This window comes from Capricornis sumatraensis, chromosome 6, assembly GCF_032405125.1.
Source record: "Capricornis sumatraensis isolate serow.1 chromosome 6, serow.2, whole genome shotgun sequence".
NCBI lineage: Eukaryota > Metazoa > Chordata > Mammalia > Artiodactyla > Bovidae > Capricornis > Capricornis sumatraensis.
This window is the reverse complement of record NC_091074.1, coordinates 69,945,477-69,965,763: the sequence shown is the minus strand read 5'-3', so window position 1 is coordinate 69,965,763 and position 20,287 is coordinate 69,945,477. Positions and strand designations below refer to the sequence as shown.

The following is a 20,287-nucleotide window of genomic DNA, read 5'->3' as shown; positions in this document are numbered from 1 at the left end:
GCCGGCAGTGCATCCCTCACAGGAAATGCTCCCTTGCTGAGCAGGGTGCAGGGTTTTCCGAATGATGTCATGTGCTCGTGTGCCCTTTTTTAAGCGTGTGCCGCAGCCTCCTTTGTGACAGCCCTGCGCCTGCTGCACAGAGCACATGGGGGGAGGGGGTGGGGGAGGGGGTGGGGGAGGCTCCCAGCAGGTGTCATGTTAATCTCTTACGTCTCACAGCCACACAGATTGGGTGGCAGGTTTTGCTTATTTCTGATCAGACTGTGTGCTTCTTAATCAACAAACAAAATATAATCCAGAGAAGCCTGGGAGCTATTCAGCGTGCATCCTGACCCAGGTCTGCCTGGGCTCAGCGGCCCAGCCTCCCCTCTGCCCACACCCGGATGGACTTCATGAGCCCTGTGAGGGCAGGTCTGCCTTTCCTTTCCTGTTCCCACCCAAAAGGCCCTCAGCCAAATCCAGAGTCGTGGCTGGCTTTTCCTCCCCATCATCTCATCTCCCTGGGATTATTCCAGCCTGCTAGAGGCCTGCCTCATCACCCAAGAGGTAGGGTGGTGGGCTTAGGTAAGATCCCACTTCCAGCAGAGCCCGAGGACCCAGGACCCAGGACCCAGCCCGAGAGGTTCACTATATCCCACCCGGGCTGATACTGCCTCAGAATTTAGTATGCGCTTCCAATTTTCGACTTCTCCCCACCCGAGTGCAGGGGAGAGGGGAGGTGGGCACACTGAGCAGGTGCCCCAGTCTTAGAGGGTTGTCAGGGATGGGTAGTCACACTTCTGCCCAGGCACCCAAACTACTCGCTGGCCCTCCTGGGACAGTGGAAAGGCTGCTCAGGTACTAAGGGGCGACTGCTCCCCAGCCTCCTAGAGGCAGCCCACCACCCGCTCCATTCTGCATTATTATTACCATCAGCACATAAACACGTCCTAGTCATGAATTTCTTGGTGGTGTTCAGTCGCTCAGTCACGTCCAACTCTTTGTGACCCCGTGGACTGCAGCACTCCAGGGTTCCCTGCCCTTTCCATTTTCTGGAGCTTGCTCAAACTCTGTCCACTGAATCAGTGCCATCCAACTATCTCATCCTCTGTCACCCCCTCCTCCTACCCTCAATCTTTCCCAGCATCAGGGTTTTTTCCAATGAGTCAGCTCTTTGCATCAGGTGGCCAAAGTTTTGGAGCTTCAGTTTCAGCATCAGTCCTTCCAGTGAATATTCAGGCTTGATTTCCTTTAGGATTGACTGGTTTGATCTCCTTGCTCTCCGTGGGGCTTTCAAGAGTCTTCTCCAGCACCACAGTTCTAAAACATCAATTCTTAGGCACTCAGCCTTCTTTATGAACTTCTTAAAACAAACGAATAAATAAATCTCGACTAGACATCCCCATCTGACTCTAGTCCTTGTTGGGAACGTAACCTCCATGAGGGCAGGAACTTGTCTGGGTCACCATTGCGTGCCCAGTGCCTAGATTGGTGCCTGGCACATAATAGGTGCTCAGTGAATAGGTAGCTGTCCCCTTGGTGAACAGAGTCCCCAAAGAGCTGTCAATGCATTCGCTCTCCCTCCCATTACCTCCCATTCTCTCATCCACCCCAATCTGCTTCCCTTTTCTGCCTGGGTAACCAGCTGACCTCTTCTGACCCCTGTGGCAGCCAGCACATTAGACGGCTCCCTCCTTCTAAGACGCTCTCTGCTCCCGGCTTTCCTCTGCCTCCCCCGCCGGCTGCTCACCTCAAGCTGACCCGAAGGTTATTCTGTCCAGGGCTCGGTTTCCAGCTACGTGCCCTCCCTGGGTAGTCTCCTCAGGATGCTGGTGGTGAGTCACCAGTTCGCATCCCCAACCCACACCTCTCCCAGAACTCCTAACTCCTACGGCCAGCTGCCTTCTTGGCATCTCCACTTAGCTGACGAATGGGCATCTTAAATTTAACACGTTCAAAACTGGACTCCTGATCTCCTGGACACCCGCTCCTCCCCAGTTTGCCCGCCTTCCCCACCCCACCCCAACAGCATCACATCTACCACATTGCTCAAGCCACAGCCCTGAAATCATCTGGATTCCTTTGTTGGTGTCACACCAGCATCTAGTGCGTTACTAACTGCCAGTTTTCCATCCAAAACACATCCCGATTCCATCCATTCCTGTCATCTCAGGTCCTCCTGTCTGGACCCCTGCAGAAGCCTCCTCGCCTGTCTCCTGCTTCACTTCCCCTCTGGCCATTCTCCTTTTGTAAAATCGTCCAGAGCAAGTATCTCTTAACATCTATATTTAAAACTCTCATTGCCTTCCCTATGCTTACAATGAAATCAGACTTCTTCCTGTGGCCCACACGGCCTCGGGGAACTGGGCCCCGCCTCCTGTTCACCCGCATCCTGTCCCACTTCCCACAGTCACAGCACTGAACCATTCTTGCTGCCTTTTTGCTCCGTGAACACCCCACGCTCATTCCTGCTTCTGGAGCTTTGCACTTGGTGCTGCCTCTGCGGTGAACGTGTTTTCTTTGGCTCTTCACATGATTGGCTCCTTCTCCGTGCAGATTCTCAGGTCAAATGTCATCTCCTCGGGGTTGGCCCCTTGTCCATTCATTCCATAGTAGGCACCTCCCCCACCCCAGTCACTGCCTTATCACAAACCCAGTATTCCTATATAGCAGTTGTCACTATCTGAAATTGTTTCCTGAATCTGTTGGTTGACTCTCTATCTGCTTGCATCAGCCCTTTGAGAAAAAGGATATAGTAAGTGGTGAGTAAATAATTGCATGATCTCTTGGGTGTTGGATGGACTGGGTGGTGATGGTTGAGTCTTCTTAATTCCCATGGTTCAGGCCTGAGTGGCCAGCTCTACAAAGTCCAGTGCATCCCCAGGATGGCCTCCTGCCTGGATTCTTTCAGTTCAGGCAGGTCCTCCTTGGGCCCAGGGGTTGCCAGCCAGGCCCATCCTGTCTCCTGGTAGCCATCCTCATCCTGACAGTCTGCCCTCTCCCCATCCCCCAGTTGAGTGTCCTTTGCCTCTTCTCTCCCCAATTCCTCCTGTTTTTCCTTTGATCTTCGACCCCGAGTCCCCTGCCTTTCTCTGCATGTGGAATGGCTGGAGCAGCTGGGGAAGGAACCAGCAGCTTATCCTATTTACCCACCAGGGATCACCCTTAACGAGGATCCAGAACCCCCGAGGCCCATCTGCCCCTGCCTCCCTTAGAGCCACTTGTCCTGTGCTCTGGGAGTCGGGCTCAGGCAGCGCCTCCCTGGAGACTACTTCTTGGCCTTCCCTGAAGACAGCTCTGCTTCAAATAGCTGAAATTTGTTTGGCTAATAAGACAGCATTTTGTCAGCTCACTGGGGCTGTGTTACACAGTTGAAATTTCCTGGAAAACAACCTTGGCCAAACTGTTAACTCTAATCTCTAAAGTCAGCTCCATCCTTGTCTAACCACGTCTCCCAGTTACACTCACGTATCTTTTCTTAAACACACACTGGCCCGTCACATCTCTGGGAGTGTTGTCATTATGGCAATCCGTGCAGTTCCCAGCGTCCCATCCTCTTAGTTTCTGTGTAAGTATAGACAGGAAGGTGGGTCTGCAGTGCACACTTCCCCTCGCCTTTTCCCTCAGCGAGTCCCCCTCCAGATGTCCAGCCCTGGGTCTGACCTGTGGGCGGTCACCCCTTGGACCATCGCAAGCTCGATGGACAGGGATACTCACATCTCTCTCACTCTGCAGTCTTTGCTTTCCTAGAGCTGGTTGAGTTGGGGTTTTTTTTTTAGGTTATAATTATGTCATCTTCACTGCTGCTAACTGTTTAGAACACTGCCTTATAAAATGGCAGAACGTGCAGAGAAAGGCAGTGTGATGCTTTTCTCCACGCAGGATGTCTGTATCAGAACTCTCACGGGTACTATTCACAGGGCACTCCTGGCCCAGGTTCCGGAGGCAGGCTCCTCCATACACCTGGGGGAGGTATAAAATTAAAACGCAGTCTACACAGCAGCAGCCTGAAATACTGGTAGTTGGGGAAGTGACCTTTGGCTGTCTGCAAGTTCACTTCTCTTTTGGCTGATGCTGAAACTCATCTCATTGCAGGCTCTCCATCAGCCCTTCAATGCATCATTCTGTTTAATCCTCACAACCCCAAAACAGGAATAGAGTGACCCTAACTTAGCAAACTGAGATGCACCCAGATTTAGCTTCTTGCCCCAGACTCCCAACCGGCCAGTGGCAGAGCCAGGTCTGTGCCTCTGCGGCCAAAGCATGATCTGTCCTTGACCACTGGCACCTCTGGTTCCCTTCCTAACCACATCTCTGGCCATCTTCCCACTAATCCGATCCCTCAGAGACCGTAATGGAAGGAAGCAGTGACCTGTTCTGAGTACACCTACTGACCAGCATCCAAGGTCTTCACTCTGCCGCAGAAATTTTACCTTCAACTCTTCAAATCTTGAAAACTCACGTCCCCCTTTTGTCTTGCACTCGGGGCCTTAGCCAGGCATCTGCCACGGCACCCGTCCCATGTGATTCTGCCGCTCACCACGCGCTGCCCGGAAGCAGAACTGCTGGGCTTCCCACGTGCCCGGTCGATGCCAGATGCACTTGGCGGGAGCACTGCTTTGGCCACCCCACCCCACCACTTGCTTTCCTGAGTGATGAGCACCGCCTTCTGTCCCGCAGATGTCGCAGAGCCAGCATGTGTCCCACCTGTCAGCGCCCCCTGATGGCTTCCGTGTCTCTCAGAGAAACCAGAGTCCTCGCATCACCTTGTGTGCAAGGCCCCCAGCACAGCCCTGCCACGGGGCCTCTTAGGCCTCAGCCCCCACACTGCCCCCTTGCCTCAATCTAGCCATCACTGGCCTTCTTGTTGTTTCCAAAACATGCCAGGCATCCTGCTTTGGCTGCCTTTCTTCTGCCAAATAGGCTGTTTTCCAGCGTCTTCCTTTGTGGCATCTTCCCTCAGCTCCTTCAGGTCCCTACTGAAACGTCATGCCCTGCAGAAGGCTTCCCTTGCTGCTGCTTAAGACAGCAGTCCCTCCTGCCAGCTCCAAGCCAGGGGACCCTGCTCCGTGTCCTTCGTGGCACCCACACTAGACTCTGTGCTTCACGGTGTGGAGGCCGGGTTTGCTCACCATACTCTCCCCAAGACCTGCATGCAGCAGGCACTCTGTCGATATCTAATGAATGACTGAACACACACACGCGCACAGGCACATGTGACATCTGCACGCACAGAGACGCTGCCTAGTGACAAGGAGGCCCAGGATGCCCACAGCTGCCCTCCAGTGGGGCTGAGCCTCCACAGGGCAGATGGGATTCAGGATGTCAGTGGTAGGCATCTATCCCTGCTGAACTCTGACCCTATCTCTTCTCCGCAGATGGTATCACGGAGCCATCAGCAGGGGCGACGCTGAGAACCTGCTGCGCCTCTGTAAGGAGTGTAGCTACCTTGTCCGGAACAGCCAGACCAGCAGGCACGACTACTCCCTCTCCCTGAAGTGAGTAACCTCGGCCACCCCTGGCCCTCGGCAGCCTCCCGCGATGTGCGACCTGGCCCGGCTCTCTGAGGCAGAAAGACCCACCAGTGTCCCCCCGGGGAAACTTGCCAGCATGAGTTATTTCAAGCCTTGCTTTTCCAATTTGATCTAATTCTCCTGGGACACAGAGGAGTTTTTATATTCTCCATTTCTGCCTCCCTTGAAGAGGAGGGGCATTTTCCTAGGATTTATATTAAATATCCAAGAATAGCTTCCACATCTCCCGTGAGCCAGGGACTATAGAAGCACTTAGCGTGTCTTGTCCCTCCTTCAAACCTCACAACAGCCCTTTGAGGAGAAACATCTTGTCCCCGTTGTGCAGATGAGGAAACTGAGGCTCAGAGAGGGGCCAGGGCTGACCCGAGGGGTTGGGTCAGCACTCGAGGCCGGGTGTTTGATGCCCCACTGCTCCTACTGCCCCCGTGAGAACCACCCTTTCCTTATGTTCTTGGCTACTGTTTCGGAAAGTCTCCCTTTTATGTGTCGCAGGAAGGTTGTAAGGAACCCCATGGAGAGCCAGGAAGAATCTTGCTGACGTGATCACCTACAGCTGCTTTGTATTGCTTTCAGGATAGGTGCCCCTGAAATAAGAAAAGGGTTTTTTGATTGAGGGTTTCATCCTTCAGTGCTGTTGCTGGATGGAACCCAACAGATTGATTAAAACCCATTTTACAGATAGGAAAAGTGAGGCTCGGAGAGAGGAGGGATTTAAAGACTTAATGACAGAACTGAGATATAAACCCAGGTCCTTCAGCTAGCACAGACCACCAGGAGCAATGGTCAGCCAGCACAGACCACCAGAAAGCAACCAACTGCCTGCTTTCTTTCTACTCAGCTTGCTGTTACTCAAGGCCAGGTGATGCAGAGAGAACTGCTAGGACACATCAGAAGAGCCCTGTGCAGGCCAGCCGTGAAGTCAGTAGGGTCGGTGCACACAAACAGAGACTGGCCTGGGCTCTCTGCTCAGGACTGACCCCACCTGCAAGGGACTGTGACAAACTGCAGAGCAGAGCCTGGGCAGGAAACAGAGGCACTGAAGTCTGCCTGGAGAAGGGAGGATGTGTGGGGACATGGAGGAACCACACATCTCTCAAGGACATCAGGGCAGAAGTGGTAGATGGGGCATTATGGGCATGCGGATTCCAGGTCAGCGAGAGGTGCGGTTCTCTAACCCTTCAAGCCTATCAGGAATCAGAGTTGCCTCAGAAGGTAGTGAGTGTCTCATCACTGGGGATGTGCAACCAGGAGCTGGACAGCTGCCTTGCCAGGGAGGACATCGAGGGGATTTCTGAGCCTCTGGGAGGGCACTCAGGGCAAGCGGCACATGGACACTTCATTGTCCACCATCAGGCCTGACAGCTTAGAATCAGGCAGGTTTTATTGCAGCCAAGGAGAATTCAGTACGCTAAACTGTAGCTGGGCTGGTGGCAGCCAAAGTCAAAGGGCTGTCTCTGCCTAGGGGAGAGGGCAACAGCGGGGAGAGGGGCACACCACTGCTGTGCTGCCAGGGTCGGGGGTCTGGAACTCCCCACTGCTCCATGCCGCCCCTTCCCGCCCCCACTGTTCGAGGTAACCTAGCAACCCGGGTGCCCATGAATGATGCTTCCAGATCTTCACCTTCCTGCCTCAAGGTGAACTGTGCCTTTCTGGGCTGCAGGAGGTGGGAGAGGTGAGTGACCTCAGAGATGGGACTCTAAGTCACCATTCGTCCTTCCTTGCTGACCTGGACAGACTGCCTACTCCCTGGTCTTCCTCACACTCATCACACTGGCCGTCTCTGAGCTCCGCAGTGTATTTCATTCCTCCTGGGATTCCGTCATCTGGGACTGGGCCAGAGGCATCTTCCCTAGAGGACTGATTGAAGGCACAGAAGAGCGGGTGGGGCACCCCACTCCAGCCCAGTCATTCCTGTGCATGGCAGGGGCCCATCGCGCCTCCGTTTATTCACTGTTTATCCACCGGGAGCACAGGAGGAACCTTGAACCAGGGGTGGGAACGACTCACAACAGCAGGGCCCGCAGGGTCCGTTTCCCAGCACCCTGAGCCCGTGCCATCCGTCATGCGGACGGACGCAAATGCTGGCTCACACTTCAGGAGAGTGTGTGTGTTGCGGTTCTAAGGGCGTAGTTCTCTTTTCGTCCCGGGTTTGCCCCCTTCCCTGGACCCTCCTGCTCTGTCACAGGCTTACAGTCCAGGGGCCGGGCTTTCCCACTCCCCGACCTCGTGGCCTTGGCAGCTGTGTCACCTTTCTGAGCCTGTGTCCTCCCCTGTGCACGAGAGGCAATGCTGTTCTCCATATAGACGGAGAGGCCCATCAGTGTCCCTGGCTCTCCGGATTTCCCCTGGCTTGCTGTGGCCAGATCCCTTGCACCTCCCGGGCAAGGGGAAAAGGTGGGGGCGCAGTTCAGGGGGGCCTGTGCGGGGACCTCGACCAGAGCACTCTGCCAGCAGGCCCGGGTTTGTCTTCCTGCACCCGTCCTGTCTGTCCTCATTATCAGGAAGTGCAGTCTGGATGGCTGGTCTCTGCCCACGGGCGCCGAGGTAGAGGGCTCAGTTCTGCATGCTTGTCTAGGGCCATTAGATCCCAAACGCCAGAGGGGTGGTCTTACCTGGTCAGCTTTCCCTCAAAGGAGGCCAGGAGTAGGGAGGAGGGTTGGGCGGTCCATGGCTGATCAGGGCAACCCACTAAGGGGAGTTGGGCTTGTTTTCCAGAGCAACCCCAGTAACCAGCCAGGCTGCCATCCAGGGAGAGACACCTGGCATTCATCACCTCAACCCCAAGTGGAACTGCCCTGGTACTGAATGTCTCAGCTGCTTGGGGCAGGTGCCAGCTTTGCCAGCCACCATGGAGGTTTGGGGTCTCTGATGCCGAAGGCTGCCTGGCAGGGGTGGGGTGGGGAGTGCCATTATCAGGATTGCAGTGCATATTGACATTGGAATTCTGGCTATGTTATCATGTGAGCCTTGGGCCCTGCTGCGAGGGTGTTCTGGGGAAGAGAGAGAGTTTGGGGGAGTGTGGCCCCAGGGGACAGGGCTCTCCACCCCAGAGGAGAGGGCTCATCCATCCGTCCCTTGGCAGATACTTATCAGAGCCCTGGGTACCAGGCACGAGGCTGGGCAGAGGGGGCAGCAGAGGTGAGGACAGTCTGGGCCTTGTTGCTGGCAGAGGGCTTGGGGGCCGGAGCTGGCATAAGGGTGGGAGGGTCTGGAGAAGTGGCAGGGCAGAGGTACATTGAACCTTAAGGAGAGGGTAGGTATTCCCTAGGAAGGGACAGTTGGTGGGCATCTCAGGTAGAAGGGACACGCCAGGCAAAGCCCTGGAGATGCAGAAGAGCCTAGGCAGGGCTCAAGCCCCACAGAGGAGCTGATACTCAATTCTTAGTGATGGGGCCACCCTCAGGCATCCATCCGTATGCTTAAACCTCACTTCCACTCTGAGTACTCGCAGTACTTCACAATTTAGAAAACCTGCCTGTTGATGTCGGGACAGCCCCACGGGGTGGTCAGGGTAGACATCACCACCCTTGTCATCAATGTCGAACCTCTAGTGACCTTAGATGCCCAGCTGGTCCACTCCCTTGGCTTTGTGGCCAGGGAGGCCGAGACCCAGAGGGGACTCACGACCGACCCAGCTACCCAGCTACAAGTGACCACAGAGACAGTAGAGATGGTGTCTGCATCCCACTGTGGGGACCAGTCAGATCCCTGGACCAGGCCAAGCAGCCACCCACCTGCCCCTTCACCAAAAGCCTTTCCCTGCACCCATGGTAATCCACGACGGCGCCTGCCTCATTTTCTCACAGCCCTCCACAGCAGCAGCCCCCACCATGAAGCAGTCTCACAGAGGTCCTGCCTCGTCACTTTTCAACACTGTCCTCAACCCCTTCTGCAGAGCTCTCCGTCTTCCCATCTCCAGCCTGGCCCAGCAGGGCACACACCATTGACCCCCCAGCACACACCATTGACCCCTGGTACACTCACTGTAGCCTCAGGAAAGCAAAAGGTTGAGCTCTTAGAAGCTGGCAAGAAAACATCACCCTCTTACACAGTTTCCTGTCTGGAAAGGCAAGCAGTGGGAGAAAGGGATTAAAAAAAAAAACTCATTAAAAAGGTTCTTTAGGCACTTTGGACTATGAATGACTCTTTGCAAGTTCTAGTTTCATGAGTTTTTGCAAAGGAATCTGGACAAGATGAGGGAAACAGGACTTCAAAGACTGGAGGGTTTACAGCTGGGAGGTAGGGAGAGCACCAGGGCCTCCTCGTATGCTTGGGAAGGGGACAGACAGAGTGACCCTCCTGGCCTCACAGAGATGCCCCTGCTGCTTTGACCTGGGCCCAGCCCAGCTCTCTTTAGGCCCTGAGCTGCCATCCCCAGTAGGGTACACAGCCCCAGGGAGGCCTCGAAAGGTGCCTTCAGCTTTCAAATCCCCACAGGCAAACTGCACAACAACCTTGCAAATGTGGCCCAGATTCTGTTCTCAAGAGACTTTTCTGACCTTTCCATCAGATTGCAACTCAGCCCCGATCTCTCAAGAGTCTTCCTCGGCCCATAAGCTCTGTCCCTTCAGTTTCTTGTCAGTTACTGGGCTCTAGTCTCCAGGAGTTCGTAGCACAAGTGGGGAAGAAGTGGCATTTACACTGGTAACTCAAATACTCACAGAACATGTTTAAGGCTACCTAAGGCAGAAAGTGGGCTTCCCCTGATGGCTCAGACGGTAGGAGACCTGGGCTTAATCCCTGGGTCTGGAAGACCCTCTGGAGAAGGGAACGGCTACACACTCCAGTATTCTTGCCTGGAGAATTCCATGGGCAGAGGAGCTTGGCGGGCTACAGTCCATAAGGTTGCAAAGAGTCAGACACGACTGAGTGACTAACACTTTCACTTTTTCACTTTTCAAGGCAGAAAGTGCTCAGGTCCATGCAAGAGGGAAGGAACGAGAAGAGGGGGTGTTGGAAGGCTGGGCAGGTCTTAGACTGTGGACAGGGCGGAGAAGATAGCCAGGCAGAGAAGATGGCACAGAGACAGGAAAATGCAGAGCTTGGTAAGAATAGCAAGTAACATTGGCAGGAGCCAAGGAGAAAGGCGGCACTGATCATCCAGCTGAGGAATTGGGGCTCTATCCTGTGCATCAGGGAGCATTCCTGAGGGTTTTGAGCAGGGTTGCAGTCATGTCCCCAGAGCCGTGCTCTAGAACCATTCATGAACTGCGTGTCGAGTGGAGCATCACTGCCTCCCTGTGCCCTCGCATGTCCACAGACATGCCACCAAAGCTAGCACAGTCCAAGAAGTGGGTGGGAGTCCCGGGGGAGATCACTTTTAAAGATGTAGAGGGAGGGACTTCCCTAGCAGTCCAATGGCTAAGATTCTGCACTCCCAATGCAAGGGGCTCGGGTTCAATCCCTGGTCAGAAACTAAGATCCCACATGCTGCATGCTGCTGCTGCTGCTGCTGCTGCTGCTTGCTAAGTTGCTTCAGTCGTGTCAGACTCTGTGCGACCCCATAGACGGCAGCCCACCAGGCTCCCCTGTCCCTGGGATTCTCCAGGCAAGAGCACTGGAGTGGGTTGCCATTTCCTTCTGCAATGCATGAAAGTGAAAAGTGAAAGTGAAGTCGCTCAGTCATGTCTGACTCTTAGCGACCCCATGGACTGCAGCCTACCAGGCTCCTCCGTCCATGGGATTTTCCAGGCAAGAGTACTGGAGTGGGTTGCCATTGCCTTCTCCGCACATGCTGCATAGTGTGGCCAAAATTTGCTTTTTTAAAAAAGTAAAGATGTAGAGTGAAAAGCGTAGGCTCTGCAACCAGTGAGATACATGGGTTCGAATCCTTGCTCCACTCTTAACTTCTATGTGGTTCTAGCCACATGAATTTACCTCCCTGATCATCACTTGGAAAGCTGTGTAGGCCACTCTCGTGAAGTTCTTGTAAAAATTAACACAGCCCAGCAGGTCCGGCCCACAGCAAGTACTCGGTATATGCCGGTCTCCACTCCTCCCAGCCTTCCCAGAGCCTTTAGGAATTGCCACGGAGCCAGCATGGTGACAAGGGTGCACCGGGTCACACACCCTGGGGGTGTGTCTGGGCTGTAGCTGCCTCTGGATGACTTGCACCGGTGTCTTTGTCCCCACCCCCAGTGCCCATAGAAAGAGGGTCCAGCGTTTGATTCGTAAATTTGCGTCCAGGTCAAGGTCTCTCTTCATGGTCAGGACAAGCTTTTCTCTTTCTGCTCTGTCCTAAGGACAGTGGGAAGGCCCCACCTCCTTCTTCAGGTGGGGAGGAGGGGGCGGGACGATTTATCAAGAAAATGCCTCCTGGTCTGATTGCCAAACGAGGCCCTTCAGGTTCCCGCCTGGAGCTGGGAGGTTGTGCTGACCGCTGGGCAGCCAGTCTTCATCCAGCAGATGCTCCCCGGGAGGGCGGTGCGTGTGGCGGGGCCAGAGGAGGTGATGGGCTGTGTTCCAGGGATGCTGGGGGCGCATTTCTGTTAGGGTTGTTTTTCTTTCTTCTCTCCCCTCATTGATTTATATGGTAAAGGAGAGAGTTTTCAAACAGTAGGCATGTCTGGGTCTAGGCAGGCAGGCAAGTGATTAATCTTAGTTTGTTGCTGCTGACAGCCAGGAGCAAGAAATAATAACAGTTTGTGGGGTGGGGAGAGGTGGGGGAACGCGGAAAGACTGCTCACCCTTCGATCATCAGAGGGAGCACGGACGTCACTTCCTTCTGCCGTCTGAGCACCCCTGGTTGAGTGGGCGTCAGGCTTCGTCCTCTTAGCCCCACAGTGGCTGCTCCCCTGGGCGAGCCCCCAGGGTGGTCTCACCCCCCAGGGTGGTGTCCCAGACCACAGTGCAGGCTTCCCAGCCACTGTGGGCTTCCCTACCCAGCATGACCTCCTGCCCCAGAATGTGGGACTCTGTCACCACATGCCCTCCTCCCTAGCCTGCCCCTGAGGGCTTCAAGGAAGGCAGGTATGTACTGCCCGGGGCACTGCCCAGCTCTGATGACCGGGGCCCTAGTTTCCTGGCTGTTTGCCCCCACGACCCCCTTACTCTGTACCTCTGTGAGCTGCCAGGTGGGAGTGGGGGCTGGAAGAGGGGGATACCAAAGAAAGAGAGGCAGGGGTCAGACAAACTGGCACAGAGGTAGCTGGCTGATTCCAGGTAGGCAGTGATGGCAGGAGAGGGTGGGGCAAGGAAGGGTTTTGACCTGGGCCTTGGGGAATGAGGAGGGCTGAGACAGTTGGGGATGGGTAGGGTGAGGAGCTGCCCATGCTGAGGAAACAGCAGACCAGGAGGAGAGAAGCTGCCTACTTTCCAACCCAGTTTTCAGTCGATCCAATCACTAACATCCCCCCCATCTCCCCAGAATAGACAGCTTGGTGTAGCAGAAGACGTGAGCTCTGGATCAGTCTGGCATGGGCTTTTGAACCCCAGCTCTGCCACTTACTAGCAGGATGGTCTTGGACAAAGGGACTTAACATCTCTGAGCCTCGGTTTCCTCATCTATAAAATGGGTTTTACAGAGATACTCATTAAGAGATGATATACGTGAAGTGCTTGGCCTGTGCCCAGCAGGCAGTAAGTTAGTGGTAGCTCTCTGTCTTTGTTACAGACTTTGCTACAGCTATGGGTTATTGAGAAAAGAGCTTGGTGTGGTTCAGTACCTTGAGAATTACCTGACTGTCCATGCCCACATCCACTCCCCTTTATGGTGATAGCATCTTAGAGTTCATACAGGCTGCCACTTGAGAAAATCCTGCATTGCTGTGACTGAGACAAGTCACTGAGAGCTGAGAGCCCATGCTAAATCCAGGCTGCCCTCTTGATGACTGTGTGACCTTGAGTAAGTCACTTACCTCTCTGATCTGCCAGTTCCTCATCAGCTCCTGAAGATGATGGCTACCTCAACAGGCATGCAGAACTAAGGCCAGAGAGGAAGAAGCTTGTCTGCCTCCTAGCTTCTCAGCCAGGCCCTGTGTTTTGGCAGCATATGTGTCAGTCTGAGACAAAGAGCAAGCAGGGGAGGAGGATATCTGCATCTCTGCTCTTGCTACACGGAGGGTTTCACATCCTTTCAGGGGTGATGGAGGGAAAATGAACTTTCTGCTCAATTAGTGGACAGCGTGTTTTCGCCTTCTCTAAAAGGTTTAAAGGAAATGGTGCAATTAGGAGCTACTGCTGTAGGCAAAACAAGAGGCTCCTCAAACGTTCTGTGCAGGAGACGAAATGAAAACAGTGAACTTTAGAGACAGAGGCTTTCAGAAGCCCCATCTGACAGTGGCTGAATCTGGAAGGTAGGTCGGGGTGGAGAGCTGGCTGCCGAGGAGGCTGCAACAGTTCAGCGAAGGACTCAGGCAGTGGGAGTAAACAGAGGTCGTGTCTTGGTAGAACTGAAGAGGATGAGAAAGAGCAAGGAGCCTGGGGCCTTGTTCTGAACGGGCGGGTGAGTGGTGGCTCTGTCAGCTGCAACACAGACCTGGAACTGTCAGTTTTGAAAAACGCAGGAAACTCATCCTAACTCAGGACGAGTTTTCATCCCTGCCCCAATTGCTGCCCCAAACCCAGAGGCAAGAGGTGCCTGCACTCACACTGCCAGCCCGTTGTCCAGAGCACCTGCCAGCCTGGCAGCGCCCCAGGTGCCCGCTGATGGGCTGGGGTTTCCCTTCCTGACCTGCCGCCTCTCCCCTCCGAGCCAGGCACACAGCGTTGCCCTTTACTCCCCCGAGAGCTCCCTAGTCCTCTCCAGCGTCTGAGCCACCCTGATTACATTTCCAGCTGGTTTTTAATTATCTTGTATCAGCTACATAAATCTGCCGTGTGGCTCGCCTGCCGGGTGGCAGAGGGGGAGCGGGGTTGCGGGGGTGGGGGGGCGGGGGGCGATTCCAACTGCCCTTCCATCGCCAGGAAGCCTCTCATGCCCTGGGACAGTTTCCTTTCTGAGGCACTGGTCTCAAAATGGTGAAAAACATTTCTTTCCAGTCACATTTCTAACATCTTGTTAATAGGATTTATTTAACAATATTTTTGCAAAAGCCATCTGGGAATGGTTTGTTTGGGAACTTGGGAGGACACATGGGTACTGCAGGCCCAGGCCGTGTTGACAGATAACAGACCTCGTACCTGCCATCAGAGAAGGGACAGAGAAGGGACGCAGTCAGGGGCCAGGGGAACAGGCCCTGAATCCCACTGCTTCCACCGGCTGTGGGGGTCACCCAGCGAATTATTTCACGTCTCTGAGCCTCACCCCTGAGGCTCAGGGACACAGCGGAAGGGAGATCTTGTAAACCCCGAGTGGCTGTATAAATGCAGGTGGGGTTATTTATAGAGACTTGTGCCTTCCCCAGGGAAGTATCGGGGGTCTTATTTTGCTAATAGCTAAGTAAATAACTGGATGGTCCCCAGAGGAAATATAACCAGCCCCCTTCTTGAGGCATTTGGTGGGGCTTGAAGCACCCAGCTTCATTCAGTAAAATCTCAAGGTTTCCTATTCCCCACATCCTCAGGCCCTTGCAACCAGAAGAGTCTTGAATCATCCAGGTCAAGACCCTGGCTTTCGAATGAGAGAAACAGGCACAGGAAGGGAAAAGGACCTTCCCGAGGTCCCGTAGCAAGTTGCTGGCGGAGCCCAGATGTCTCGACTCCCATCCCAGGGTTATTACCCTTCTGAAGCCCCGTAGCACTATATTTTCTTCTCTCATTTTCTCCATAAACGTTCTTGGTATTTGCGGCAGATTTATAAAATCGGATGTCAGATTTTATAGCCCTCGTCTTTGCTCCCACAGTTCAAATTCTAAAGCTATAAAAATGATGTTTTGCTGTGTCTGAGTGTGTGTCACACTCACACATGCACACATTTTGTGCCTCAAACCCGCCCTTTGCTGAGCGCGCCCCACCCCCCAACAGTGAGCAGCCGCAGACCTCCTTCCAGCCTAGGGTGCTTTCTGCCACTTTTAATGCCTTTTTAAAAAAAGATTGCTTCACCCAGGAGGAATATAAGAAACAATTGGTTTTGGCAAAGCTGGCTTATTAGAAATGCTTTAATTAGAACTTTTTTTTTTTTTTTCCGCTATTTTCCTTTTGAAAATCCACACGCTGCTCACAGCTCCAGACGGTTTGGGGATCAGCCTGTCACATTCTCAGCACAGACATTCAGGGCAGGGGTGACAGGTCAGCTGCCTAGGTGTCACTGCTGCATTCCCGCTGGGCACCAGGCCTCCAGCTGGATAGGGAGACAGAGGGACAAGAATAGGGGAGGGGTGTGGTGGAGGGAAGTGTGGCAGGGAATAAATAAGGGAAGAAGAAAGTGAGTCTGACTGGTGGCATCTTGGAAGGCTTCCTGGAGGAGGTGGCGTGTGAGCAGGGCCTAGAAGGATAATAATGTATTGTGAAGTAACAGCAAGGTAGAAGGACGATTAGGTTTGGCATTAGAGGAGAGGTCCCTGCAGTGTCCCCTCTCCCTGTGGTGCCACCATGTCAGCCCCCCCTTGGTCAAGGTGACTAAACATTCGGCCCAGGTGGACAAAGCTGTGCCTTATAAACTCTGAAGTCCTGGTCAGCTCTCTTTCTCTCTCCCCACAGCTTTCTGCATTTCTGGCCCTTTCTCTCTTGCACAATTCTTTCCCACCCCCCAACTTGCTCAGAGTAGTTGTGTGCCCATCATTTCCACCTGACACTAAGGTGTATAGCCCGCCCTGGCTGAACACAGCCTCCCAGGGGAAAACGCATTTACACAGTGCCAGGTAGGCACTTTGCAATCCCTGGTACCTGGTGTTAGAAACTGATTTGAAGAGGCTTCCACAGCGTGTCCTCTAAGGTAGGTAGACTTGTGCCAATAACAATGATTAAAAGCTTGGGGCAGTTTGTGCGTTCTGACACAAGTGATGACCAAGCCACTGGGGCTGCAGATGCGTGAGGCAGTGTGTGCCGGGCACACCCACGTTTCACAAACAGGCTCCAAACGTGAGCACAATCCCATTTTGAGTTCAGATTTTCAAACCAGAAAAATGCTTCTTCCTGTCCTGAATTGTTCCAATCTTACCCCCCAGAAATCTTCTGTGACAAAATGAGAGTTGACCGTTTCACTTCTGTGGTAGTTATGCTTTTAAAAAGCCATCAGTTCCAATAGTCAGTAACTTTTTGGAACTCAATTACTTGCAGCCATGCTGAAAAAAAACTGTAATTAATGTGGTCAAACCCTAGCCAAATAATAAAATGAAAGCTCTGTTGTGTATCAAGGCCGAAATCAATTTCATTAGGGAGCAAAGAGCCAGCGATTTAATTTTGAGAGAACGCTCTACCCTGTGGACAGAGGTTGTCAAGAAGCTGCCAGAATGGATGCCCGACATGAGAGGATTCGTCCTCCAGAGCCCAAATTACGAAGGGCTGACAGTGACCTTTTAAAATTACATTTGCAAACCTTCCAAGTGTGGCTACAGCCAGTGGGCTTTTGCTTCTTTGTTTTCTTGGGCTGGTGCCCTTTTTGGTTTGGGTCAAGAGGTGCATGTTGTCTGACCCACTAACACTCTAAAGCCAATGAGATCCTATCCTTTGGGATCAGGAGGAGGAGGAAGACAGAGTGGACTCTGGAGGTCAGCAGACACCAGAAAGAAGTTCAGCGAAGGCTTGGGGTGTGCACATGGTGATGGAGTCATGTCCAGACAGCTGGACTAATGGCCAAGTGGGATAGACCCATGGGAGACACTGTCCAGTTGCAGCGCCAGCATATGAGAGATTGTGAGCCGCAGGGGGGACCAGAATGGGAAAGGATGGGAGCTTCTGCCCTCTGAGGACCGCTGGAGAGGGGAGCAGCCTCGGGTCTCTACCTGCTGTGTACCCTGCTCTTCAGGCGGGCCTTCCCAGGGCAGGTGGAGCAGCTGTGGCCTGCAGGACTGCGCTAAGTCACAGTTCAGCTCAGAACGTAGAAGGACTTTCTCATGGGGAGAGCCATCAAAGGTCGAAAAAGGTTGTCCCTGTAAGGAGTGAGCTAGCCCAGCGCTGTGGATGAGCAAAAAGAAAATGCTGGACGTGAAATGTGAAGGTGGACTTTGCCTCACCAGATAAGAACTAGAATGGTGGTTCTCAGACTTGAATGGGCATCAGAATAAAGGCTGATTCTAGTTCCAGAGAAGCCCAGGAAGCCACAGGCTTAGCAAATCCCCGGGGACCTTGATGTAGGCATTCCGGGGCTCATTTGAAGAAACTTTGTGTTTGAGAAACCTGTACTTCTCTTCCAGCCCTGGAACTCTGGGGCATCTGCAGTGAAGGTCAATCGTTTTGTTTAATATCTGAAGTCATTCTTTCCTGATCGCATGGTGTGAGCATCTTCTATGTGCTAAGTTTCAAAGGTTTAGAAGTTTGTGGGACCTCAGTGATCACCTTGGCCTCTCCCTCTGTTGTGTAGATGGGAAAACCAAGGCCCAAGAGGGCAGGAACCAGGGGTGGGACCAGGTCTCGACTTCCTGCTCAGGGCTCTTTTTCCCTTGCTTTCAGTGAGGTTAGGGAACGTCATAAAGATCTCCCCATTTCACAGATGAAGAGACTGTGGCCCAGATCCCCAAGGCTTATTGGGAGCTTTTCCACTGAAAACCACTGATAACTGTCTTTCACATGATTTGCAAAAGGCCTTTGGCCAGGGCCACTTTGGTTTAGAGTCAAGTGTGTGCCTTTGAAATTCCAGGGTGAAAGATTGGATCCTCAGGTTAGAGGCAGGGCTGCTGAGCAAATAGATCTGTTTTAGTCTGCAGTTTTTAAAGACCTTTCTGGATTTTCCTTCTTTACTTGTTTTTTTAAGTAAAACTGTGAGTTGGATCAGATGCTTTGTGGGTGTCCCCTTCTTTGCTGTGCTAATGAATCAGTTGCTCAGTTAGCAAGGAAAGCCCCACCAGGAAAGGAGTTGGGTCTGTAGGATAATGAGGGTAAGCACTGTGCTTTAAGGCCAAAGGTGAGAACTGGGGTTTAGGTGGATTGCTGTCTCCTTCCCCCTCCCTGCATGCCTACCTCCAGGCTGCACCTTGTAGAGCATCACTGCCTTCTCAGAGCATACAGAGGCTATGGACAGTGCCCTATGGCTGATGGCACAAAGTGGGGGTCATATTGGGTTCACTGGAGAATGGGAGCAATCCTCCACCCCTTTCTGGGTCTCATGTCATCTGTAAAATAAAGTCAGGGAAAGACATGGCCTCAAAAGCCTCTGCTTGGTGTCTTGTGTCCATCAGAAATGTTGACTGCAAAGCAGTACCCACAGTACTGCCTTAGACCAGGATTTTTTAAGCAGAGAGGGCTCTTTCCTCATCATTCCCATTCTGTTTTCATATGGACCCTGGTGTGTAACAATATGCTTTTGAGAGTGTTAAGAAATACCACTCGATGTTTGGGAAAATTGATCTCGGGGATGTAAATGCCATGCCCATTGTCATCTGGTGACAGAGCTGGGGCCAGAAGCCAGGCCTCCCACTTCAGCCAGGCAGGCTGCCCCGCTGGAGGAGCTGGGCCCGCTGCCAACACGGCCACAAACGGCAGACCAGGCAGAGGGCGGGGCACACTTAGTGGTCACCCGGGGCAGCACCTTCTACGAGGGCTCCTGCAGTGTGTGGGTGCAAACAAAGCCATGCCCCACCCAGCTGGGACCTCAGGACAGTCCTTCCACGTGGGCAGTGAAAGCTCCAGTGAGGAAACTGAGGCTCCAAGAGAGGCACAGCTCAGAAGTGGCAATCTGGGAGACTCAGCCCAGGTCTGGGTCCGTCTGGACCTGCAGGCAGTGATCCCTTTGCCCTCGTCTGACCTTCCTCACCCTGGAGTGCTCCCCTCATCTCCTTCTCGGCATCACCTGGCTCAGCCTCAGGTTTCCAGCTCCCCTTTTGCCTATGAAAACCACTGCGCCCTCCAAGTCCTCTCCGCAGCAGCTGGTGCTTGCCTCAACAACTGCCTTTGCCCAGCACCTGCCCGACCCCTGTTCTGGACCCGCCTTCAGGTGCTTCGTGTTCCCCCGCACCTGCTGGTTGGAGTGACGGTGCGGGCTTTGTCCTTGGAGACAGCCTGGAGCCTCTGCATCCCTTTGGCAAATTCTGTGCCACGTCTTCAGCCCTTGAATGAGGAGCCGGACGACTAACCTCTGTCAGGTGTTCTTGCTTCCTTCACAGACACATTCTCGCTTCTCCCTCGCATCTGTTCTTGTTAGCCCCACTTCACAGATGAAGGATTTGAGGCACTGGTGACCCATGAGTTGCCGCTGTTGAAGTTTGGGCTGGGTTATTCTATGCTGTGGCTCTGTCCTCTGCACCGTCCTTGACCTCCACCTAGGGATGCCAGCGGCTCCCCTGTCTCCAGACATTGTCAAGTGCCCCCAGGAAGGAGGTAAACTTGCCAGTGCCCCAGGGAGAGTATGGGTAGAGAGGGGCTTGTCCTGTAGAAGGAGACACCCCCCACCCCATTCCCCCAGGCCTGAATGCTTTCTGTCCATCCCATTGGCACAGATGCTAAGAAGCCTGCTTTTGCCACTGTGCTCTCCTCAAGCCCAGAAACTGGCTATCCCTGTGTGAGTATACCAGTGCCACTAGCAGCGCTGGTGCAGCTCCCCACGCCCCTGTGACGTCTCTCACTGGCTTGAGAACTTCCGCGCTGGAGGAACCCCTCTCTCCCTTTTCCAGACAAGCATGCTGAGGCCCAGGGAGAGGGGACCTGCCCAGCCAATGACATAAGTGGGATCAGAGTTTGAACCCAGGCATCTGACTTCAGTCCAGCCATCACCATCAACCCGATGTGCTTCAAACACTAAA

General features: G+C 53.6%; 1 protein-coding gene across 1 annotated transcript in view; it reads left to right on the top strand.

Moving 5' to 3' along the window:
• SHB (SH2 domain containing adaptor protein B) overlaps positions 1-20,287 on the top strand; it is a 133,837-nt gene that overhangs the window by 107,288 nt on the left and 6,262 nt on the right. The window contains exon 5 of the mRNA XM_068974367.1: positions 5,358-5,477. Coding sequence (XP_068830468.1) covers positions 5,358-5,477 — 120 coding nt within the window. The remainder of the gene's footprint in view (positions 1-5,357; positions 5,478-20,287) is intronic.